This window comes from Corvus kubaryi, unplaced genomic scaffold (genome assembly GCF_017639235.1).
Source record: "Corvus kubaryi isolate FWS band 111438036 unplaced genomic scaffold, C.kubaryi_AGA036_p1.0 71, whole genome shotgun sequence".
Lineage (NCBI taxonomy): Eukaryota > Metazoa > Chordata > Aves > Passeriformes > Corvidae > Corvus > Corvus kubaryi.
In genome coordinates, this window is record NW_024582059.1 from 17,053,215 (window position 1) to 17,080,195 (window position 26,981).

General features: G+C 37.1%; 1 protein-coding gene across 1 annotated transcript in view; it reads left to right on the forward strand.

Moving 5' to 3' along the window:
- Positions 1 to 23,836, forward strand: part of LOC121674883 (hedgehog interacting protein) — a 75,519-nt gene extending 51,683 nt beyond the window's left edge. Inside the window, exons 8-13 of the mRNA XM_042049683.1 lie at positions 413 to 534; positions 2,591 to 2,714; positions 3,082 to 3,212; positions 3,807 to 3,888; positions 14,104 to 14,252; positions 16,599 to 23,836. Coding sequence (XP_041905617.1) covers positions 413 to 534; positions 2,591 to 2,714; positions 3,082 to 3,212; positions 3,807 to 3,888; positions 14,104 to 14,252; positions 16,599 to 16,792 — 802 coding nt within the window. The 3' untranslated portion in view covers positions 16,793 to 23,836. The remainder of the gene's footprint in view (positions 1 to 412; positions 535 to 2,590; positions 2,715 to 3,081; positions 3,213 to 3,806; positions 3,889 to 14,103; positions 14,253 to 16,598) is intronic.
- The last annotated feature ends 3,145 nt before the right edge of the window (positions 23,837 to 26,981 follow it).

Consider the following 26,981-nt stretch of genomic DNA (forward strand, 5'->3'; position numbering starts at 1 on the left):
TAAAGTCATGGTTTGAAAAAAATCAGAAAGTCAAGTTGCTCAGATAAGGAGTTGATTCTTGGACTTTTTAACAGTCCAAAATTCCTACACCATGTAAGTTCATTTAGCTTGGTTAAGGCTCTATTCCTTTCAGGTACTATAGAGCAGACTACATTTTATCACTAGGGAAAAACTGTTTTACTTCACATTACATAGACGTGGTGTAGGAATGGGAAAGTTGAATTATCTCTTGTGTATAAATCTTACCACATTTCTCAGGTATTTTGGCTCAGCATGAAATAGGTCCCTCAAATGAGTAGGTACCACAAAGAAAGAATAATACTTTAAAATGTAATGCTTCATATTGATAATTATATATTATGAACTCACCTTTCTCATGGATTTTCTCTTTTTTTCTCTTGTTGTTTTACAGTTGTGCTGTGGACCGGCACCCAACAGATGTGAACATCAATTTAACTATACTTTGTTCAGATTCAAATGGAAAGAACAGATCTTCAGCAAGAATCTTACAAATAATAAAGGGTAAAGACTATGGTAAGTTCTATCCAGGGTAAAGCTGCTGGCAACAGTCAGTTTCTATGTCTATGGACTAATAAATAGAAAGCAGAAGAGAATACATAAAGGACTGTATAGCCATGATAGGAAACTTACAGCATACATAGGATAGATAACTTATCAGACATAGAAGTGAAAAGTTCAATCTTTTCAAGAGAAAACTTCAATGTAGAAGCAGATAAAAGCTTCAGGACAAAACCAAATTGAAATTACTCGACTTTGTTCTTGTTGGTTTAGAATACCATGTAAGTAAGATTTAACAAATTTGACAGTTGCTAGTCTGTCAAAGATCTCACTGTTGCTGTATATTTTGGCTCATAAAGAGAATATTTTGGAATATCAGGAAATTATGAAAACGTATTCTCAGTCTTTCACAAATAACCTTTTAAGACAGAGAATGGAAACCTCATGTAATGTGCCTCTTATAATGGAAAAAGTGAGATAGACAACAACAGACCACAACCAAACAGGGAAATAACTGAGCTCTGTTTAAATGTTACTAAAAATAAAAAACTTAGAGAGAGGCACTATGCTACTACTTCATAATAAATGACTAGTTTAGATTAGATTACAAAAAGATAAATATACTCAGTTAGGGACTTTAATATATTAAAAGGTTGCATGTTCTCTCTGAATCAGTATGATTGTCAGTCACGATTTCAGTTTGATATTTAACTCTGGTGCTCACCAAGATCGCTTGCTAGTTCAGGCAAGCCAGGTGACCCTTCCTCTGAGCTATCACCTGCCTTGACTGCCCATTTAGCAGCTTGTAAATTCCTGATGGTAACATGTGATAAATGCCAACGGTGTGTAAAGGCAGTGAGAACTGGCCTGTCTCCTGGAATGTAGCATTTCCCTTTCTAATTCACATCCCTAGGTTCTCCCACCTGCACTTCCCTTAAAAGCAAAGCAGCTGTGCTGGCTGGCACAACAGTACACAATAGCATAATGCAATTGTACTACTTCAGTTATTGCATGTATTTTCTGTGTCTGTTTTATAAAAGCCAAACCAAAGAATAATATTTGGTTAACCACTTCTCCAGTGGAATTTTGACTGCATCCTTATTGCAGAGTGTAAACTAAGCAATATTGTGTCTATCCAGAGCAGCTTGCCAATATTAATACTAGGCTGTGGGTCAATGGCTTCAATAAAAAGAGTTCACCATCCTTTTCTCCCCCATAAAATTTCAGCTCTAACTCATGTAGAACAATCTGGGAAATGCATTTATCAAAGACATGCAGATAGCCCTCTGACTAAAAAAAATTCCTATTAAAAATGCTCTATTGCCTATGGCTTTTTTTAAAATTATGCAGCTAGTATGTCAAATGGAGCCTACTTGTACCCTAAGCAGTATTTGATTGCATGAACAGGAACATGTACACTGAAACTTCCTTGAAGAATTATTTGATAGGACTAAACTCTGTGGTTTTGTGAAATAAAAAAGGGGAAAAAAAAGTGTATAGGAATTGCAACTACTACAGCAGCATAAAATACATTACCATGAGAAGGTACAGCCAGTAATACCAATGTTTTATGGGATGTAACACACATACCATGCTTAAAACTGTGATTTGGAAAGTTTCTCAAACCATTGAAAGGCTTTCAAACCAAGTTCTACTGAAAATCACTGGAATTTCTGCACTGGACTCTACAATGAATGGGGGTTATTTTATTCCTGAAGTTCAGGAGATCCATTCCGCAGACTTGGATTGACATGTGGAAATTAATAGCAGTAATTACACCGATTTCAACGGAAGTCCAACCTAATCTTTACGTAGTTTTATTCTCCCTGCTTGCACACATGGAAGAAAACAATTATAGCCTCTTCTTTGGAAATCTCTAATGGATTGTTTCGCAACCAGACTTTGCTGTAATTTTCTGATTTTTTTTAACATCTCATTTCCAGCAACACATCTTGAATTCTGAGGAATCTTTAAATGGAACTAATATCTTTTCTTGAAGCAGTAACATTTTCATAAATGTGCATCAATATGAAAAACCATGTGATCTAATGCTATGGTAGTTCCTTTGCAGAGAGTGAGCCCTCACTTCTAGAATTCAAACCATTTAGCAGTGGATCCCTGGTTGGTGGATTTGTGTATCGGGGCTGCCAGTCGGAGAGGCTCTATGGAAGTTATGTGTTTGGAGACCGCAATGGGTAGGTTTTGTACAACTCACTCTTAAACAAAAATGTGTGTAAAGTGTAAGGTGTATTTAGTCACTCAGCTGCCTGTAGAAAGCAACACCCACAGCGTTGTATATTGTGTCACTTTGCCAGTTTAGCAGCGTGGTAATGCAGATTAGATTCTAGATTTGAGAATAAAATAGCACAGCATTCTGATGAATGGTGACATACAGAACATACCTAATCCTTGGAAAAAAGTACAGAAAATCATAAGACAAGGAACTGCACAAATGTATCTATGAAGCTACTTGCAGCAATTGTTTACTTATTTATCTGGACAATGAAAACTCTCTGTTCAAAATGTAATATAACAGTTTGTTTTATGTGTTTTTGAATATAGAAATTTTTTAACGCTGCAACAGAGTCCTGCAACCAAACAGTGGCAAGAGAAACCCCTCTGTCTTGGCAACACTGGCTCATGTAGAGGTTTCTTTTCAGGCCCTGTCTTGGGATTTGGAGAAGATGAATTAGGTAAATACTAAAAGAATTGTTCTTAAATCATAAGGCTTATCAGTAATTCCTGCTGAAGCATTCATAATTATAGTAAATGTTTAAAAAGAAGGCGATCTGTCCTTTGCCATAGCTGTCTACACTGCTCTCAGCTACACCTCAGCAGCCTTGCAGGAAGAGCTGAGAAGAGGATGTGTTATTGCAAAGGGCAAAAGTCCTTACTGTGTCTCACATGCTGTGAACTGTGTCACTCACTATGACACAATGTATAAAACATTTGCTTTTCTTCCCAACATTACAGAATTAAGGGACAAAGATACTGCACGAGCAGACTGACTCCCCTCTTCTCCCTTCCTCACTGATTTAAATTTTTTAACCAATTCTATACTATATGAAAGAAAAAACTCTCACGATAGAATATTTTTCACATTTTAGCATCGGTTTGGGGAAAGTTCTTATATAAATTTTCAAATAGCAAATGATTCTGTTGTATATTTCAGTGTTTCTTCTGAAGTTTTATTAATTTCATTTGGCAAATACAACTAGATCACAAAAGTCATTTATTTGACATCTTAGGAAAGGAGAACTAATTTATTGCACTGGTTTCCCTTGCAGGTGAGATTTACATATTATCAAGCAGTAAAAGTATGACACAGCCTCACAGTGGAAAACTCTACAAGATTGTTGACCCAAAAAGGTGAGCGCTGCATTTCTCTGTAAGATCAGCCTTTCCTTCAGTAGGTTAAAAACCAGAAGGTAACTGCGGTTCTCTTCATGTGGCTGAATTATGCAATACTGCCAATCAATAATAAGGAAAATTCTCAATGCAGGGGGCTCTCTAAAAGCAAATGTTCCAGCAGCAACAAGCAGAATTGATTCACTGTCTCAGAGGAAGGGAATGTCAAAACAACAGAGCAGTGACCAGCACTAACTTCTGGGAATTTTTACACTTAGACATTGTGCTGAAAGCTGCCTAGTTTCCCACCTAGATGTATATTCTTAATTTGTTTTCATAGAGATGTAGACATACTTAATGTGGAACCACATGGACTGGTAAAAGATGCTCCTGGTAGTTCTGAAGCCAAATGATTTGTAAGTACCACAGAAGTTACACAGCATCAATGGAAGGCAGATGCTGGAATTCTCCCCTGTGCTGCTGCTTCCTCACCTGCTACTGTGATGGGACGATGCACAACAGGAGCTGGCTCCAAAGACCAGCACTGTGTGGCAATACCTGTTCTGTGTACTGAAAAGCAACTTGGCAGTCCTAGCCAGTGTCAGTTTCACCATAAGTAAGCTCTAAAGAACTCGATCAGTCTTTCCCAAACATCTCTTCTGTTGTGCAGGAGATACCACCAATGGAGAATAGTAGAGAGGACTCAGTTCTCAGTAGGTGTGAGTTGTCACTCCTTCCTGGTATTCAACATCCTTCCATACCCCTCCCATTACCTGTCTCTCCCTGGGCAGGCTTGGAGCACCAAGGAGGGAAATCCTGTGTCCTTGGACTCTGTGCCAGAAATACACGAAATTCTTTAACAGTTCTTAAAGAACTGCTTCCAAAGGGCTTATAAATCCCACTCAAGTGATTTATAAGACATGGAATTAATAGGATTGGTCTAATTATTTTGGCTAATTTACCAGTTGTAAAATGAGGATAAATGAAAATTATCAAACCAAAGTTCCTGAAGGCATGATCTTTGCAGAGCAGCTGGAGCTATGAAAATATTAAGGAATCTGGAAGGACTGCAAAAAGCCAGTTCCCAACATGACCCAGGGCCCCAGCAGCAATAAGAGCTGATGACTAGCAGATACTCACTTTAGCTGAGGGAATACCATTTTCTTCACGATGGATATTGCTGCTCTATCAGACCAACTTCTGACATGTAAAAGTAGCACATCCATCCTGAAAAGTATCAGAAATCAATTCCAAATGAAACAGCCAACAGAAATGAAGTTTGCTGTATAGTTACATTGAGCCCATCATACCCTACAAAAGCAGCTGCCTATTTGTTCAGCACCTATTTCAGCATGTTCCTCCATGAGTATCAGATACAGTTAGACCTCCATTTTTGGCTTTGCTGTTAAGAGAGGAATTTATTTTCTTGTCAAATTCTAAACATTTTTACTGGGATAACAAGTGAATACAACAATAAAATCATGACATTGGATGCATGCTGTACTATAAGTTACAGTAGAGTTTCAGTGGTAGGGGAGTTTCAGTGTTTTATAATTGTACTATCCCAAAACTACAGCAAATAATTTGGAAGCAGATGTTACTGCAGGTTAGTGCAGTCTGTCAGTCAAGGTTATTATGTATGTTTTATTTATGCTTTCTGGTATTGAAAACATTTTTTTAGAACAAAACTTGCCATTCTTCCTGGGATTGTTTAGTCTGTTGGTGTATGGTTTTAAGTGAATTTTACACCCTAAATCCACTATTAGTATCTAATTACATGGGGCTGCCTTGTTTGACCTCAGGTTTTTGTTCTTGTTACCTCTTCCAGTAGGGTGGTCTTCAACTGACATACCTGAAAGGCCAGACCTCCCATTGCTGCACTCACGGTTGGCTGTTTTCATGCACGGAAAAGGGTCAAGACTGTGTTTGCTTACTGGTGAAAGTAACCAGAAAACTATAAAATACTTTTGTAAATTGGCACACAGTTGAAATTAAACAGACTGTGGCAAAGGGATATCGTTTTTGGTAACGCTTCTCAGAAGCATGGGATAATTTTCATTCACGCAAAGTTTTGAGTTTTGTTGCTTTTCAGTCTCACACCATTGTGGATTTTAAGGGAAAGATAATGAGTGAGTGACTTCCACAAAGAGCATTGCAGCTCTATTTACCATTCCATGCTAAGTTCATACCACCCCTGTAAACAACTTAAAAATTCCATGGCTTTGGCAAATGTTCATGTCAAGTTTTAGTAACAAAATATTGTTATTTACAAGATAACATTCTTTTCCGTGTTAATATTTTGTTGCTTCTCCTCGTGGTGTGCACCATACCAATACAGCAAATATCCACATAAACCCTACCATGCTAAGCTTTCTAGAACACAAAGTGAAGATGCTGCAGGTGGACTATGAGTAGCAGATAAAAATAAAATCATCTAACTATTGGTCTGTCATGTCTTACAAGTTCATTGATTATTAAAAAAACCCTGTGAGAGGTGGCCCCTGGCAGACCTGTTAATTTGCAAAGAGAATCTTCCATACCTGGGGCAGTGTAAAAAACAAAATTATAATTTCTTGCAGTAGCCCCTTGCTGGAAATCAATAATTCCATGCAAATCCATCCTTCTTCTGCAGATGGTCATTTATACACTGCTGCAAACTTACAAAATTATTCTTTTATTTTAAAGAATGAACATTACATGAAGGTGCAGGATTTGATTTCTTTTGATCTTTTTAGAATCATAGAAACATTAAGGTTGGAAAAGACCTCCAAGATCATCAAGTCCAACCTTTGAGAGATCACCACCTTGTCAACTAAACCATAGCACTGAGTGTCATGTCGAGGTGTTTCTTGAACACCTCCAGGGATGGTGACTCCACCACTTCCCTGGACGCTCCATTCCAATGCTTAAAAACCCTTTCAGTAAAAAAATTCTTCCTGGTGTCTGACCAGAACCTCCCCTGGCACAGCTTGAGGTCATGTCCTCTTGACTTGTAGAAAACTACTGCATAGTCAAAGTTGCTCTCAAACATAACCATGACTCCTATTTTTCTTGTATCAAATGTAGCTTAAGACAGAAATCTATTACTTGGATATAGAAAAAAATCAAATTAAGTGGGCAGGTTAAAACATTAGGAGATCAGAAGATGAGAGTAATCCTGGGAATTCTTTGCATTAGTCTTCAGTACTCAGCAATGAGAAAGTCCCATCCTAAAACAATCCTTCATATGTAACAGAAATGAGGTGTTAAACTGAGGTGATATATGACAAATTGATGAACATGATCAACACGGAGGTTCTGAATCCCACAGTCATCAAAGCAGTTTGAAATACAGCATTCCAGGTACCACAGTAAAACTTTTGTTCAGTTCTTCCAAATACTTCATGTCAATAACTAGACTCCCACTGAAAGCACCGAGTGGAATAATCCTTCTCTTTGTAAAAAGGTTGCTATAATGATAAATTGGTGCCTGAGAGCTCATGGACAATGAAGTGATTAAAAAAAGCCCAAAGTATGTGAAGTGCTGCAAAATGTAGATATACTACATATTACCAAAAATCCCATAAAGAGAAGAGTATAGCCAATAACATATTTAGCTTTGAGGATGGAGGAGTTGTGGGAAACATTAAAATTAAAAGCACATAAAACCAACATTGGGCACATTAGTTAAACTGGCAGTTAAGAGAAGTTCTTAAGGTAAAAGTGTGTCTCTGAAAAATATATCTATCGTTTGATGATTATAAAAAAACCCCATTACCGCTACTTTCCAGGGGTTGGAACTAGTGAGAAAATACTGGGAGAAAGACTTAAGTTCTTCTCAACTAAAAGGTGGGGTCAGTCAGATACCCTGAAGGTCAGTGCAAATACTAGCATTTTATAAATTGTTTTTGTGGCCAAAAACCAAAACCTTTTTATTTTCTAGTTTTCTGCTTTCTGTTTCATAACTTTTCTGTTGTGTTTTCTGTTTCTAAAAATACATACTAATATCAATCACAAAAGTATTGATGAATTCAAAAGAAAAAATAACTAAGTAAACAGTGATGCAGAAAATGTATAGAGGTCCAAAGATTCCAGTTAGTTGATAACAGAGAAAACAGGAGACAAACCCATTAGAAAAGAAAAAGTAATCATTTTTCTAGCATGATGAGAGGAGAAAATCAACTGTGAAAATGAATATTTAAATAACTATGATTGTTGATAGGTCCATGCAGTCTGTAATTTAAACATTATTACTAGACCAAGAAGTAAGAAAATAAACTTTGGATGGTGGGAGAACAGCCATAAAGTGGCTTTGTAAGTCTTGTTTTAGAGTACTTATAATACGATCACTTTAATTTCTAAGGAAATTACAGATAAAAGGAAAGATATTCAGAGAAGAGTCCTCAAAATGACAGACAATGCAAAAGTTTTCCATTTAAAAGATGTTCTGTATCTCTTGTGAAGTTTTAAGTGTGAAGCTTTAAGAGTTTGCCACCATCGATACGGTGACTCCAAAGGGGATGAGTAATTGTTTTGACCAGGATGGCTCCCTGAAAGCAACAGGTGATTTTTATGAATGAGGGCAGAGCCTGAGTACGTGTTCCTGCACACAGAAGAAGATTTCCTCTTCCTCTCCTTGTAACACCTTATAGATCTGGATTTCAATGTGTTTCATATCAACAGCCGGAATAGCTGCTTCCCGTTGGATTGAAACTTGAACTTGATTCAAACCATCTCACTCCTCTTTCATGCCCCTCCAGAGTATATAATTCCACTTATCATCCTTTCCATCATCACCTTCCAGGATTTCCGCTGTCGGACAGCATTTCCAAACAGACTGATTTCAAACACAAAGGGACAGTATCTAGGTCATGCCTCATTTTGACGTTGTTCAGGCTCTTTAGAAAACCATCAGTGATTTGATTTTTTAGTATGAGTCAGGAGTGTTTGGTGGTATTACATAAGAAAAGCATTTATGAAAGTGTAGCCCTGTTTGAGACTTTAATTACTATGGAAATGGAAACACACAGTTTTAGAGTAATCTGCATCAAGATACTCAGTTCTGAGGGGTTATAGATAAACTCCAAAGCTCCTACTGGAAACTCTCTGTAGAAGGAGCCAATTTTGTTGGTGAATGCCCTCACCAACCCAGGTGGGCCATATGATTTCTTTCTGTTCAGAAAGTTACTATCCCTTAAGTCATTTGAGGGAATGGAAAGCCAGAATTAATGTCTAATTATGTTTCGTTTAGCCAGAGCATGCAAAATTCTTATCTCATTTACCTACCCACATGCAGTTACTATTCCCACAAGAGACACTAAAGAGAAATTAGAGCTTTTTGCAAATACCAGTCTAGAGAGTTTCACTTTACAGAAGTACTTCACAAAAACTCCTTTGTAACCACGATGGAAAAACCTAAGGATTTTTTTCAATCACATCACAGCTCACTGACTGTAAAAGTTTTTGTTTTGGTTTCGTAGTTTTTTTCCCCTTTTCTTAAAGTCTTTCTAGTGTTGGCTATTAAGGAGTTCTCACTTTTTATCGCTTTATAAGGAAAAAATACAGCTCAGTTTATCTTTCGCTTATTTTCTGGAGCCTGCAGGAAGCCTCTGCCATCCTAAAGAAAGTCACACATAATAGAGCAGCTTTAGCCCAGTAAGCCAGTCTTTCCCAATTCATCAGTCAAAGTGCTATGCAAGTGGCCCCCTAAATTGATAAATTCCCACAGTGCCTGTTGACCCAGCTGCCAAGTGCTCATGCAGCAGGTGTTGTTTTCATGACCACCCTGACAGTAATACAAACTGTTTAGCAGTTGCATTGACCTCTTAGCTATTAACATTGATACAGGCTTCACTAGGGACTAGTTTTCAAACATGACAGAATTTCTTAAGACTAGAGGTCATGAACAAGTATACCATATAAGAATAAATTTGATATGCTGCTGAGTTTAAATCTTAAAAGCCGTGAGTTTTTTCCACATTATTCCCATGTAGTAAATCTGGAGACAAGTAACGAGCTTTTGGCATCTCTCCCAGGACTAAAGGTATACTTTTTAATTTTAGAAGCTGTACCTGAAGAGATGCTATATTTATTCTATGACAAGTAGTAAATTTAGGCTATGACAAGGAGTGAAACAAAATTATTTTTTCTTGACATTTTCCCTTATAAAGGAAAAAACCTCAACAACTAATGCACAAGTGTTGGTGATATACTTAAGCATCATTCTCATATCTAATATCATATGTGCAGGTAATTGAAGCATAACATTCCATATATTTTGTATCAGGATTTCTACAGCACTGTCTCTTGTTTGAATCTGAACATCCAGGAATTTTGTCTGGCTTTTTTTTTTTCTCACTTCAGTGGGAAGTAGAGATTTTTGATACTGTGTCAAAAGCCTGGTGGAGGAATTGTTTTCTGTTCAGTACCATTGTTTTACTGCTGAGTTTGGCCCTCCATTTGCATTGATTTATGCACATCTGAGTTACAGATAGCTCATACAGCAACTAAATCACTCTGTGTGTTTAGTGGAGCTGTGAAGAGATGCACTAAAGAAAGCATGAAGTTCTAAGCTATGCCAGGATGAGTCTTAATCTATTAAAGCATGTTGGACTTTTATATGCTTCTAAACTAACAGTAGAGGCTGCTTTCTTCTACTAGCTATGGTAAGGCAGCAAAAATTATTTCACACATTGCACACTCAAGAATTCCCAGCTCATTGCACACGTCAGCAAAAGGATCCAGCGAGGCCCCAGCCCCCAGTACAACTTTTCCTCCATGTTCCATACATTTAGAGTTGTTATACAGTTTCATGAAGGCCTGTTTTAACAAGCAAGATATACTGTACTGTACTGTATATATGAACAGCTCTTTAAGATAACTAGAATTGTGCAGACCATATAAATAGTCATTATCAGCTACATTTTTGGCTGACTTTCTGCGGACCAAATAGTGCTTACTGTAAGAGTAATCAAGCTGTACCCTTTAGAGTTTTATAGATTGAGGGATACAAGGAAAAAAATTCTCTCCAGCCCAGAGTGTGGCTCCATCCATTCCCCTCCATTTTCCATGTCAGGAGACACAGCGAAGCACTGGTTATATAAACAAAGTCATGGTCCTGTCTAAGTGCAGGAGAGATCGAGTCCCAACAGTCAGTTTCAGGACTTACGTTATCTTTGTGGGATTCACTTCAACTTGCGCTGAGCCTGACCATTTCCACCCCTTTCAAGCCCTAAGAATGCAAAGTGTGAGCACTGTGGGGCAGAGGCTTTCTCTCAATGTGTGTTGGTCCCAGAGCAGCACTTGAATCCTGAGAAAGAAGTGTGGCTTTTCCCAGAGCTCAGCTAAGGGAAAACCAGCGATTCTCACACACGAGGATTCCGCTGCAGCTGCATTTGTATTCCTCTTCTCCTAAGGCATCCTGCCAACCAGAATTTTTTCCATCTTTGTTTCTACTCCACCTCACCATTAATAAATACTATCCAAGGCTGATGAGTGCAAGTTATTGATTGATGGTAGAATAAAAGGCAAGGTTATATTCACAAGTACCGAGAGCCGTAGAAAACTTTAAATCATAGAAGTGACCAGCCATGCTCAGCTGGATACAAAAAAACTGTGACTTCTACCTTCCTAATTAAATACAAAAAGACCCATATATTCTAGCACTATCATAGATAAATACTTCACATCTATTAATAAAATAAGTCATTATCTTCCCAAATAAAATACCTCTGTGACTTACAAGGTCATTCTTTGCTAAAGATATGCCACTTGAGCTCTTTTTCAAGAGATGCTCCAGGAGCCTGAGGTTATGCTTCCTGCTAAACGCTGTACTGTTCTTGTGGTTGATTAAGAAAAAGAGAAGCCTTCCATTTAAAGTAACTTGAAATAAATGGGGTTTAACAGTGACAGATAAAGAATGTTGTCTCCTATGCAGTTGGGTATACAGAAATAATTTCAAATGTGGGGCTTTTTTTCCATACATAGGAATTAGAAGACAGATCTTTTTACTTTAAATCTGAACAAGTCTCCACTGAAAATCATATTATTTTCTAGAACCATTTCCCAAATAGCATTGGGTGTGATATTTGCATATAATTTTTTAAGTGTAGAAACTTTCTAACCAGTTCATATGTAATACACTCATTACTACAGAACTGGAATTCCTTACAGGTCAAAAAAATAATGCATTATATTTAAAAGACAGCTGTGGAAATATGTAAACAGTCAAACTGAAAGGGTTTCAAATATGCTGCACCAAAGGTGTCAAAACATATTTCAAAGCCCTTAAATAATACAGGACCTTCAGTCTGATTCTCAGAAATGCTTTGGAAATCAGGACTTGGTGCTACGCTAAAGAAACATCTACACATTCTTTCTGTCCTTAACATCTTTGGGGAACCAGTTCTCGTGTGTGGATGCTTAAATAATCATGGCAGTAATTAAGACTGAGCAGAGAAAGTGCTATGCTGAAACAAACCAGTGGGCCTGTACTGTATTACTCTGTTTCAAAGAAAAATGCAAGAAACCCTGTAATGGACCATTAACAAAATGCTTGCCAAAATGGGAGGGGGAAATGTAAGCCCAGTCAGCAAGTGAGGGACTTAGGTATGAATGCTTATTTTTTAAAATATTATTTTTTACCCTATCTAATATTACTTTGAATGGCCCCATTGTGCACAGAAATATCTATTTAAAAACCTAGTGGAACATGTGCTTCAGATATCTTTTGATATCTTAGAAGCCACGAGTTCACCTAGTTAATTTTATTTTCTTTAGCTTAATTTTTTTTCCCTTGATGTTTCTTCTGATGTTGAAATGGGAGATAAACAAGAATGCCCAGTTTTTCTCCACTTTTTCTTCTGTCACAGTTTTCTGCACCTCCGTCATACCTGTTCTTTCTCAGGATCCAAAAACTATCCTTTCCTCCACGCAGGAGTATCACTCTAGGAATTTAATATTTGACAGGGTCCTCAGTGCACGAGCTGCTATTGCAGTTATTTGCATATAACTGGGGTGTAATACTGATGTCAGTATATTGAACAATGTTATTTTCTATTCTATTCTATCTCATACAATTTTGTTTTGGTTTGTTTGAATTCTAGCTGGACACTTAGCCAAGGTTTCTCTAAGCTCTCCACAAAACTCATAGAATCTTTTTCCTGCTCATTTCAACCTTAGTATGTATGGCAGTGGTTCAGGTGATTTCCTTGAAAATGTGTTAACTTAATTAACTTAATTAATTAACTTAATTTTCCATGATGCTCCTATTCAATTACTTGATCAGATCATTTGGGAGATCCTGACATTCTTTTCCAAACTTGTACCTGTTTGGTTGTACCTGTGCAACCAAACCTACAGCAGAGACAAAACATGGTACCTCTACTGTGAACCTGTTGCTTTTGGATGATCCTATCATCCCAACCAAAACATCCAGTATCAGAAATATTCTAAGTCAGCTGAACTAGAATTTCCTTCATGCATACGTTCCACAGAATCACCAGATGGTGAATGGCTGAGTTTGGAAGGCACCTCTGGAGGGCACCTGGTCCAACCCCCCTGCTCAAGCAGGGATTCCTACAGCCAATTTCTCAGGACCATGTCCAGACAACTTCCAAGTATCTTCAATGATGGAGACTCCACAACTCTCTGTGCAACCTCTGCAAGTGCTTGGTCACTCTCAGAGTGACAAAATCTATCTTAATGTTCAGATGCTTAAATAGGCATTCAGAATGCACAATCCAGATATCATTCCATGAAAATATGGAAATAAAAAGCCAGCAGCGTAAAACTGAATTTGTAGACAGAGGTAGTACTTCAGCCAAATTATTACACGTCATAATGTGTGACATAAAACTTGTTCAGGTAACTCTTCCCCCTTTCTTAGGGAAAATCTAGATCAGCTAGAAGTGCAAAAAGACCATCAGATGCTGCCTGCGATAAGCTGGCAGCTTTATGAACCCTCAGCAAGATGATTTTGGCAGGTTAATGCTTCAAGAATTCTCAAGGACTATGGCTTAGTCTTGTAGAAGATCTCTGAAGGCAGTTATATGAAATAATAGCAACTTGCACTGTATTTTTCTGTACTCTAACATATCATGTCTATGCTTACTGTTTTTTTGGAGGAAAAAAGAAATCTCATGATTTCTCCCACTGATAATACTACAGCAGAGAACCAGGCCTTTAATAAAAAAATCAAAATTTTTCTCCTTGATCCCACCTTTTAACTCTTTGCTTGGTTTGTATGGTTTTATTCAGGCCTTTAGTCCCTGAAGAATGCAAAAGAAGAACTCAGCCTGCACAGATACTGACATCTGAATGCTCAAGGCATTGTCGGAATGGGCACTGCACTCCCACAGGAAAATGCTGCTGTAATCAAGGCTGGGAAGGAGAGTTCTGCAGAACTGGTTTGTATTACAGATTCATAGCAACAAGTGAAAAAAGCAGTGACATGTTTTAATTAGTTTTTAATTATTTGCTCAGAGAAATTTTCAGGCATATGTTGACCAATATATTGGCCTTCAGTTCTAAGACAACATTAAAAATACTGATTTCGTGAGTTGTAGGAGAAAAATAAGTCTTTAGATGAGTAGAACTCTGAAACATCTAATGCACTGTGAGCCAGTGGAGAATGCAATTGATAGCGTAAATATGACAACAGGATTCTTCTTTTTTTTTCCACCAAGATTTTAAAATGAAAGGAGATGCAGTCAATACATGTCCTGTGTTTGGACATTCGCCTTCCACTTGCAGTATTATTACTGTCAGTGTCAAACAGATTTGTCAGAAAAGGTGGTAAATCAGAACTGCAGGTCTCCATTGCATATTTTGCACTTCACTAACTTAATGCAGATTTTTTTAGTTTTGGTACATTCTTGCTTTTGATCCTACAAAATGAAATTGCTCCAGTTTGCTAAAGAGAATTCTATGTACAACTTATCATGAAGCAGCTAATAATCAATGCTATTGTGATCCATTATTACAGTGATTTCATCAAATCCTATCATGTAGCTTTCGATTTTAAAAGTCACTTGAAAAAGTGACTGTGATCAAACCAAGATGATAGGTGTGCCTGCAAAGGGATGAGGTGAATGAGCCTGGAGTGCCACAGCTCTGCCATCACTGTTTCAGAGGCTGTGGTTCTGTCTGAGCTGTGTAATTTTGGCCAGTGCAGATACTCCAGAGCTGGCCTGGGTACCAAGAGATGTTATGACAAAGGTGTTGTTCCTCAGCATCAGCAGAGTCCCCTGACTGGGCATATTTGGTTGGCGAGTTTGACCAGATGCCCACACAAAGAGATAACGTTAGCATAATGGCAGTAGAACTCAATAGCAGGGACTAAGAGAAAACAAAGACCCCATGGATAGTTCAGGTTGGAAGGGCAGGAGGGCCCTGATGAAGCAGGACCATCTATGAAGTCCTGGAGCGTAAATTTCAGCAACCTCCAGGTTTTTAGTGATGAGTAGGAGTGACTTTGGAATGAAATGAGATTAATTAATTGCTAATAATGTATCTTACTGGCAAAGATTCATGAGCTGGCCTTCTATAACCCAGCAATGAAGGCAAGTTAGAGAAATGGATGAGGTAATCTGGCCAAATAGCTCTACTTCAATTGTCCTCACTTGTCAGTCAGAGCCCTCCCACATATAGAGAATGAGGCCCATTCTACAGCCTTTGTCCAAGTGGAACTTAAAGTAAAAAATGCCTCTAACATGAGCATAAATAGGTCTTGAATAACCTGTTTTGTTTAAAAGATCACAGCTTTATGACAGATAATTTGATGGACACAATGAGCAAGAAAGCCACAGAAAATATGTAGACTAAGGATCTTCCTTCTCTGTATCCCACACAACAATTAATAGGGATGTTCTAAGTTGAACCTCAAGCTATTATTATAGTTTAAACAAGAAAATTTACCTTACAAGGTATGAGCTTCCTTTTTGTGTAATTAAGAAACTCATGGACAAAATCAAGAAACCTGTATTTCTATAGTGTATTATAAATATCCATAAATCCATATTAAAGCTTATTGCAATAGATAACATTAAACAGCATAACACCTACAGAAAAAGAAAGATGTATAATATATGTATTATATTTATCAAGGTGCTGTGACTACCCCAGAAGACAATACTTCCACAACTAAAGTTATTATTAATTTTGCTAACAATGGCTACAGTTTAAAATAGGAGCTCTCTTTGAGAAACTGAAGCAAGCTGATAACCTAGAACTCTATAGATAAACTGGCATCTTCTAAAGAGAGAGAAAACGTTGAAACTTATATAACTGATAAAAATGGTTGAAAAAATACTCTGGCTCTCTTTTCTGTAAAAACAATTCCATTTTGGTCCCAACATTAAGTGATTCGAGAGCCAAAGGAGTGCATCTGGTCAGGTGTAGTCTGCTTTGCTAAGGCAAAGTAGTGCATAACTCTGAGTATACAAAGGAGTTTGCCTGAGATTCTAAATGAAACCGGAATATGGGAATTGAACATTTTCAAAAAGTCTGTTATTTGAGTTTATCAGTCTTTCCTGGGTGACATCCTCTCAGACATACAAAATTACTTCCTCTCTCTAATATTCTAAAATTTTGAAAAATATGCTTTCAACACTCAATATTTCAACCTATGTTGTTTTTAATTTATATGCTTTATCACGGCAAGGTTAGAAAAGCTCTAAATGAATGTGTACTGTATCTTTTTTGGTTTGTGATGTTCTAAACAAATTGGAAAATCGCTGTTTTTTCACCCACAGCAAAATGTGACCCAGCCTGTCGACATGGAGGTGTCTGTGTAAGGCCCAATAAATGCTTATGTAAAAAAGGCTATCTCGGCCCCCAGTGTGAACAAGTGGATAGAAACATCCGAAGAGTGACAAGGGCAGGTATTCTTGATCAGATCCTAGACATGACATCCTATTTGCTGGATCTAACCAGCTACATTGTATAGTTTCTGGGACTATTTGGAAACTCCACTTTCAACGGGCATTTGTTTTGAATCCTGTCATTTTTGAAAGACTGTTATCCTGCAACAAACACCGGTGATTTGATTTACTTTATTAATTTAAGTGTAATTTCCGCAAATGTGCAGAAAATCCCTCGTATGTGTGTAAATATTCCTGCGCGTCTCCGCAGACGTCCCGGTATCCAATATGTGCACACATACACACGCAGCCGCTATCACGGCTTTGCAGAGAGTGGAATCTTTTTTAATATTTATTTCTTCATGAGAAATAGTTTACGAAGCAATTCCACTGTAAAACACATTTTCGTCAAAGGACTTTCTTGATGTCTTAATGGCTTCTTTGACATCCCAGAAATCTCATTCCTGCACCTATCTGATTATAGCAGTGAGAAAGCAGTTTCCAAACACTGCTGTATAAACTGCTGGACTTAATAAAATCCAGTTGTAACAGTTTCTAAGGTAAACTGAACTCCATCATGAGACAATATTTCAGAACTGCTTAATGCATTCCTATCTAGGTAATTCATTGTAAGACTGTAACCTTCACTTTCATCAATGTAACTCTATTACAGAATGTTATTTCTTTATCTAGCATAGATGCAAAAATCTGGTTATTGCAGCTTAATATCAAGATTGTTTCAAGTGTTTAATAATTAAATTATATTCGCATATTTCAAAACCAGTCATCCTAGAAGGTCTGCTTTTTATCATATATTTTATTTAACGATGGGCACTGGGTTCATGTTGCATATTTATATTATTTTATTTTATTTTTATAATGTAGACATCACCTAGATGAGACAGCTTTACCATGTCCTGTAAAATACTAAAGTTACATTTTCACCAACTCAATTGGAAAGACGGGGAAAGAGAGAGCAAACACACACACACACTTTAATGTGTTGTGGATCTAATCTAGAAATGTACCCTTGTGTCAACTTGTATTCATTTATGCTGGATGAGGAAAAAAGCAAACATCCACCAACCATAATAAAATTCCAGCATGTGTTAGAAGTGTCCATAAAGTGATTTTCACTGTAGCAGGACAGTGTAAGAGGTTATACACGGGCAGGCTCTGCTGATGCCACACTGAACGGAATGTCCCGGGGCGAGAGCACACACGAGCACGTGCTGACTGTGTGTGGTGTCACTTGTACAACACCTACAGCAGTTCTTGCCAAATGCAGTTCTAAATGTTCCTTGGAGAGCTAACAGAAAGCTGAGTCTTTGTAAATGCATCAATAAATGTGGTGTACATGCTGTAGTCAGGTTTTCTAAGGAATTAATTAATTAGATGTAGGTGCAGAACTGGTGCCCTCTTATCTTCAGCTCTACTGGCAGTTTCTTTGTTCACTACTTACCAACTATCAGGTTTCCTTTGCACTACCTGCAAACTACCTACTGCAGCTTTTATAAAATCTTGCCTGAGAAAAGAAAGCAGAGCAGCCACAGTGTGCACATCCTGTGGTCCTTAGAAGCAGCTGCTCATGCATCAACAATTGACAACACTTTAGCCAAGCAGATCTAAAAGTCTTTTTCGCCATGTAAAATCCAGTAATAAAATCATCTCTCCAGGGCAGCAACATACAGTGAATTTTCTCTGATAGAAATTTGTCAGTCTTCATTTACTGAGTATTCAATCTGAAATTACAGCATAACCAATACTTGCATTTCTGTGTCTCACACATTCCAGCTCTGAGGAACAGATGATTACATTTGCCTTCCATATATGTTTGCCTGGGTTTCGAGTGACCTCATGCCAAATGGAAATTGGTTGAGAAATCTTGGTTAAGTGCTCAGAGAACAATGGTCTGCATTAAAAAGTGCATGCATAATTTTGCACAATGTAGATTCAACTGACAGTCCATTGAGAGACATCTTGGGATTAAATGAGCATGAAGACCAAATTGCCCTCTCACCCCAGAAAAGGGTGGTCCCTTATAGTCACATGAACACTTCATTGGCTAAGCAGTGTGACCAATCTTAAAATGAACCCTGTGGTAGCATCTGTAGGTTAATAGCAGCTCTTTGTCTCCACTGCTTTCTGCCTTTAGTCTTTTCCCTGAATTCCATCACAAAAAGTTTTACAATTAAAAAATGTCCTGACAACCATTTTTGTAAATTGACCTTAGCATCTAATCTTTCCTTATTCAACGTGGGTGACAAAAATGTGAACTTCTCATGAATGAGCCAGCTGTCTAAATCTGTCACATAGCACGGTTTTATTACACTCTTCATAATCAGCAAAGCAAGAAAGTCGCTGAAGTATTTTAGCAACGTTTAAATATCTGACAGAGATAACATCTTTAACACTTTCTTAGATTAAATATATTTAAAAATAAACCCAACTTTAACTCCACTGTGACATGTTATTTTCAAAAACCAGCTGGGGAGATGTGATAGTTCTTTTCTCACTGCTTAGTTCCTTAAGAAATGCCACAGATGGCACCTACATTGAAGAGTCACAATAATATATATGCCATAGTCATGCAGAGGACAGAAAACAATGATCTTAGAGTTCTGATCTTAATAATAAAGACAGTTAATTTAATAGGGAAATCCGAAAATAAAACTCCAGTAAGAGCTAAGAATTAAATCCAGGCCTCATTCAAATCAATAGCAAAAACTCACATCAACTGTGCTGCACCCAGAAAATCACCTTCCAAATTTAAGCAAAATTCTAGTTTGTTTATTTTTAAAAAAATTTCTGCTCTGAGTCATTCCATAAAAACTTCAAAACTAAGATATAATCTAAGTGAAGGTTAGAGGGAGAGGGGAGATAGCTTGTGAAACTGTTTTGATTCATTTTTAAACCATCTTTTATATTGTGTGAAAGCAGGCATCTGCATTAAGCCCACATGTACATAGGAAGTCCCAGTGGAAAAGAAGTATTCTCATAAAAAAAAAGACACAAAAAATCCTAGCTGCTTATTTATCAAAAGAAATTATTCTATTAAAAAGAGTGAGCAAACCCCAGGCCTAGCCACCCAAGATGCTGATATAAAAAGGGCAACTGCAGTAATTGCCCTGAGAATTGGCATACAAAAAAAAAAAAAAAAAAAAAAAAAGGGTCTGTAGAAAGCCTGTTGCCAGTTAGGTCATTCTGCAGCCATTCTCACACAACCTCCAAGAGTGTCCCAGAATAAAACTGAGCTTATAAATGAAACTAGATAAATGAGGCAATTAGATAAGGGCCTCCAGAAGGGATTTTATGTATGTGTTCACGTTGTCTCTGTCTCTGTGTCTCTCCCTCCTAATCTTTTATTCCATTCATTTCTTCCTTTATTCAAGATACTGCCTCTCTGTTCCCCACACATTGTACATTTCAAGCATTCTTTCAGCCTTTCTGCTGCTAAAGGAGAACAAACGTACCTGTTGCAAGAAACATGACTCTCCCTGATGCCTGCTAGTTTTAAACCCATGCTTTATTATTTTGGGACAGAAAACTCATCTTTCTCTTTTTGTATGCCACTGATCAGAAAAAGGCATATTACTGGAGTATAAGGAAAAACATCTTTACTCCATAGATAAGCAGGGAGACAAAAAGATGTTATGCAAAATCAGCTCCAAATCGTTTCACTCCATTTCAGAAAAACAGTAAACTCATTTTTCTACTGTGCCCAATAAGAAATACTAACTCAAAGCCTCCCCCTCTGGGAATAAATTTCTTTTGTTAACACTCAGGGACACAGATCCAAACCCTTTTTACCTTTAAATCCTCACACGTTATTCTATTTCATGCAAAAGAAGTGTAAGTTAGGTATAAATAAGAGTATAAATTTTGTATCACTGACATGACACCTCTGTTTATCTCCTTCTTTCATTCACTTGTCCACATTTGGTTTTGCAGCTCCTTCCTTTCTAGACCCACAGTAAACATCAACAATTCCTGGTTGCTGCAGGTGCTTTTTATTTTTGAAACTGCCTCACAGATGTGCGCATCAAAAAAGCTTCCCAGCTGGCTGAGGCCTTTATCTTTTGGTCATTCCACAGAATTTTGTTGTTTTATAGTGACTCCTAGCACTGTGTCTTAGCTGGGCATTTACAGTTCAGGAGTACCAGCCTCACACAGCTCAGGCACAGACAGACTGAAGCTGAAGGAAGGCAGAAATCACTTCAGTCACTGTGTTTATCAGAAAGTTACCCATTGCAAGCCAGGGATCAGATGGCTTAACTGAAAAGCAGAATGATATTCCTGACATGATGAAATGTAGCTTTTCTGTACACATTTTCTCTAATTTGGATTGAGAAACAAGTACCTTTTCCTATAAAATTATGCAAAATGGAGATGCTGAAAATATGAACAAGTAATTTCACAGGTGCAAAGTCGCACTACAGTGAAAATGAGTGTTCATACATGTAATTCTAATTGCATTCATGAAATAGGTATTTATAAGATTAGTTCTACATGGAAAAAGCAAGTCCAACGGCACCCTGTTCTGCTAATTTTTCCTTAATTGTGTATATGCTTTAAAAGAAATTCATGCATTTTAATTTACTATCCTTTAGAGTATCTGTGTATCAGTTTAATTAGGAATTATACCATTTTGATCTTCTATCCAACTTAAAAGCTGTCCTTCATCTTAGAAAAAAAAACAGAAAAAAGCTAAGTGGTAAATAAAAACTAATTATTTCCATTTTGCAATATTAAAAATTCACTAATATTTTGTCAATTAAAAAAGTAACATTCTCATAAAAAATGTAGCCAACCCTTTAAATTAATTCCAACTCAAATTTGCAGAAAATTTGTACCAAATAATCTGGATTCTGGCTACAAAAAAAGTGATTAATATATATTTCCCTAAGTGTTTCAGGACAAAATGTTTTGGAAATACTGAAAAAAATTTAAGACTGTTTTGCTGAAAAGATTTTTCTTTTCAACCACAGAGAAATTCAGTGAAATAAGGCACGTACTTTTTGGGGATATAGGTGTGAAACAGCAGCAGCCACCTGAAAGCTTAGTACAGGATTACTTTAATCTTTGAGGCCCTGACTCCAAGTCCATTGATGTCAATTGATAATCTCCTATTGACTTCATTAGCTACAGGATTAAGTCCTTAAAAGATATCCACTTAGCTGGCAGAAGATCTTAACTTCAGACATCAGTGCACACATGACCTCTCCGTGTCTGGATCTGCAGTCATTAGGCCAATGTTTTGTGGAATAAGACTGCAGATCCAGCCCTGCAGAAAGCCCTACAGAGCATATCCACTCCTCCTGGCTTTCCTTATAGGTATTGCCAGCATTTACACAAAATCTGCCTGACTTCTTGATACTTCTTCAAATGTGTCCAGCAATCAGCTGATGTGAAAGCCGAGTGACTCACCTGCTTCCCTGAGCTCTCAGTACTGAAAAGGTATAGTTTAGTGATCATTCCATGCTACAGACATTCACAAACATTTAGTATTCTGGGTTATATGCAAATAATGTGTGTCTTTACCTACTGTTTACAGCACACAGACAGGCTTCCATAAACAAAATTGTCAGGCATTATTGTACAGACAGCAAGCTGCATTACTGGAGAAGAGTTTTATTTCTACCGATAAAAACCAACTTTCCATGTGCTATACATTACCAAGAGGGTCCAGTGTATCATATCTTAAAGTTCCTTTTATGGTTTATAAGATTTTCCTATTTATTTTCCTTTTGCAATGAAATAAAAAAGTAAAAAATATTTTAAATGAAAAACTACTTTAATTCCCAGGAAATTTCAGGAAGGCAGCATCAGCTAAAGCATGTGAATATACACAATGGTGTGCTCCCAGTATTCTTGGAAAGAAGGCAGAGAGAGTTGGCTGGTTTGGAGACAGGGGTTTTTTTATGTAGGATACATTTTCCAGTAGGACAAAAGGGTGTTTTGCATCACAAGGCAGTAACAAACAACCCCATTTTCTGAATGTTCCTAGGAGGAGCTGCTAAAAAGAAAATGTTCTAGGCAGTCAAAATGGGTGTGCAGACTGAACTTAATTCATACCAAGATATGCTGAGAGCAGAAACCATCTGGTATTAAGACACCAGATGTAGCTTGTAGTGGTCTCCATTAGTACCAGAAGCAGTAACCCTACCCTGTGAATTTTCCAGAAATGCTATTAGCTGACCCCCAAAAAATATACTGCAGAATTAAATCTTCAATTCCCCTTTGAGAACAATTAGATTGTAATGGGAGCCAAGCAGCAAAGGAAATAACAAACTTCTGTCACTTGAGAACATTACTGTTGTGACATTCCCCTGTTCAGCAAGTTTTATTTCATAGTAGCTGTCAGGTACTGTATGTACATTTGAAATGTGGGAAAATAGCTTAGAAAATATCACTCAGACTAGGCTTAAGTATCTTCTAGAAACTGAATTATACTAGTAAGCATATACAGGCACCAATCTAGCTGGGAGCACACAAGTAATTTTAAGCATATGAGCCACACTGAAGTCATGTGCTTAACATTATTAATATAATTAAGTGCTTTCTTGCTTCGAGACCTTACAAGTCTTTGCAAGTCTACCTACATAGACTCCATATGCTATATGTGCATTTCGTTTTAGGGAGACAGCAGGACTGAAGTTCACAACAAGAGAATTCAGTCGCTGTCTGTCACAAATTCTATATAACCTGAAATAATTGTGTCTTTGTGCCTCCACTCTCCATCCAAAAATTACTGAAATCAATCTTTGTAAAGCGCTTTGAGCTCTTCAAATGAAAAGTGCTATAAAAACTACAAATTATTATTATATTATTGAACACCATGTATGTATACACACTATTATGTAATATATAATATATGTATAATGCATATAAATTCTAACAAATGTATTTGTGTAATATCTGAGAAATGGAACAGTTGTATCTGGAAGTGATAAATACATAGAGTTGGATTTATTGTTAATCTGTGGATTTAATGATTTTTTTTAGACAAAAGGATGTTTAAGTGTATAATTGCTTTTCTTAATTTAATATATTTATGTAAATGCATGCCTGAAGTTCTGATTAGATAGTTATTCTGTGTCCCTTAAGCTAATAAAATATATTAAACTTTATCTTACTATATAAGGTACACCTGCTGCTTTAAATTTTTTTTGTTTTAATATTTTTTTATGACTAAATGCATAATTTAAAGTTCATGAAATTTTAATTTTAATCGGCTCTTTGATCTTTGCAGTAAAAGCAAAACGCCAGCATTTTATATATTCTTTGAAATGTACCCTAGTTTTATTTATATAAATTCTAAGATGCTTTCATAAAATGTGACTGAACACTGCTATTATTTTTGGAATGGGAAGTTTGGAAGGGGGTTTCCTGGACAGAAAATTAAGACATCCATATTGAAAAGATACCTGTTGCATTGCAAGCAGTATGTGTATGGACATGCAGCTGGACCAAGGGGATTTTATGCACAGGCTTTGGAAGTACAGATATCTTGGAGAATTAGTTCAGCAACAGTGGGAGAAACACTGGGGTCATTTATTTGTTTTGTTTATATCCTATCTTCAGAGAAGCACATCATCGAATCAACATATGTTAAATTCAGAGGTACCATTTCCAGTGATTTAAATGAGGGCCATAAAAACTGGATGCAGTGTGGAATTCTTTCCTTTTCTCCCCATCCTAAGACACAGGTTCTGTTCCATTGAACTCAACACCTGAGCATACACATGGGAGCAGGGCCAGCTCCATAGATCAACCCACTGTGTTTTATGATACAAAAGAACAATTAATCACTGAAGAACAATTAATCACTGAAATGCAAACTACACTTGCATCTGGGACAGCAAAAACCAGTTGGGACAGGGAGTACTAAAGAGCCAAGGGCTTCTTCACACACTAAGTTTACTTTGGTGGTTTGAAATGCTGTTGAATTAGTCTTACACATTTAACTTACCCAAAGTCTTTAGCCTGTCCTGTGTTTATTTCTTAAACCAAAGAATGAAGCATTACCAACTCTATGATATTGATGCTATCTCTACATTTCAGATCGAAGCCAAAATAATCTTGAAATTTTCACGAAATTGTTTTTCCATTTTTCAGTTAGCTATACCATTAGTGATATGGGCTGGTGGCCAGCCAGAGAGCTAGGATCCAAGGAAAATTTGAACTTCACCCAAATTTGAGGATATTTGGAAATTCTATTTTACTTCAGCTTTTCAATGAATAAATATAGCAGTTGCAGCAATGTTCTTTTAAATGCATTTTCCTGAAAATTTTCTTCATTTGAAGAAGCGCTCAGAACAAGAAAACAGCTGAAAGATGGCAAATAAATAATGAAGAAATCCATGAGGATTGTTTTGATTTTTTAGTGGGATCTATGTATTCATGAAGAGAGTAAAAAGAATTCTGTGAGTTTTGTACATAATTACAATAAATACAGTGCAGTGTGTAGTTCTGGTGACATCATGAGTCACTGAGTTTGTTCTTGTAATTTATTAAGACATTATGAAAACCCACTGACATATTTATAAGCCTTGGAATTAACAGCTACCTTTCATTCCTTTTACAACACATAAGACATGAATTTTACTTAGAGAATTATATATACTCAGCTGTGTACAGCAGGACTGTAATTCTACCTAGAGCTTCTGATGATATCCTAAACCTGAAGGGAAAAATTTTGAATCTGCTTTTGGATTTACCAAAGGAGGTATCTTTGGCCTCTTGAACAAGGCTTGTGTGGTTTGCCAAAAGCCATCAGAACTTTCAAAAAGAATCCAAAGCCTAAATGCACAATTCAGGAGCATTCCATGTTAGTAATACAGTTAGTACTAATATATTTGATTATATTTGATCACTATTCCCAAAATATATACTTCGAGCAATCTCCTGTCCTTTTATTGCCTTCTCTTTATTTCCACACACAGGTCTGTGTTCTTTAAGTCCTTGGTTCTTTCTTTGTTTTCTTACAGATATGCTGCTTCTCCATCCTATTGCACTAAACTGCATATTTACAATTCACTGCGTATTTACAAGTATTTCATGAGACTGATTATGGCACAAGTGCTTTTTTTCTATTTTACTTTAATGAAAACACTAAGTAATGGATCAGCCCCTGGTTTAACTGTAAATTACAAATGCACCACAAGTAAGTAGGGTAGAATCTTTAGGATGCCAAAGAATCATTTCGGTCTATGTGGTTGGATTTATTTACTTTGGGGGAAGGGTTGGTTTGAGCCATATTTGATGACATGTCTACGGATGACATACGTCTCTGGGAGAACTGGGCAAAGTGGGACATAGCTTTGGTTTGGAAAACCTCACTCAACAGTGGCTTCCTTGTTTGCTTGGTTTGGGGTGGTTTCTGGGGGTTTTTTAAGTTCTTTTTTTTTGTTTAATTTTTTGTCTTTCAGAGCTGGATTTTGCGTGAATTCCAAAATTTTGGGCTAAAACAGTTGAATGAATGGCTCTTACACTGGTTCAACAGTCAATATTCAAAATTTCAGATATTGTCAATGTTTCAGTCATCTCCAACTGTTGCTCATCTTCCATTAGCACAAATTCACTGGTATCAGTGCTGCCAGGAGGTGAATCAGGAGAAGCAGTGCCTTTTCCTTTTCACTCATTTTATATCACCTCAAATACATTTCACTCAGAAGTGTCTGTCACATTGTCCCACAATGAAACTGGTGTCATTATTCTAGCACAGTTTGCTCCAGTTATACACACTGGAGCAACTTCTATGTGTTTCACCTTTCACTGTGCACATTTGATTACTCAGAGGTAGATGAGGAAGGGAATGTAGGAGTTGCATGCCTGTCCTTCATCAGAACAAGAGGTATGTTCTCCTTTCAGTATTAGAAAATTGGAATTCTGTGATATATGTACAAGCTATTTCCACCTCAGGAAAAGGGAACATACATGTGAATCAAATGGCTGCCTTTGGTTCAGGAGGTTTATAAAGAAGAGATCCAAACTCCACAAACTCTCCTGCAGTGGAATTTGTGCTTTCCTGGTTGGATGAATAGAACAGGTGCAGATACAGCTTTTTCAGGCCTCTAAACTACACCAGCCCAAATAAATTACAGCTACAGAGCATGTTTAGCAATTTCAAGCAAGCATTAGAAATGCAATGCCCATGGTGCAGATAAAGTGCTCATGAAAAAGGTGGACGTAACATCTGTACTGGCACAGAATGCCTGACCTAAAGTAATAGCTGCAAAATGCCTCCTATAAAGCATAAGACTGTTAGTACAG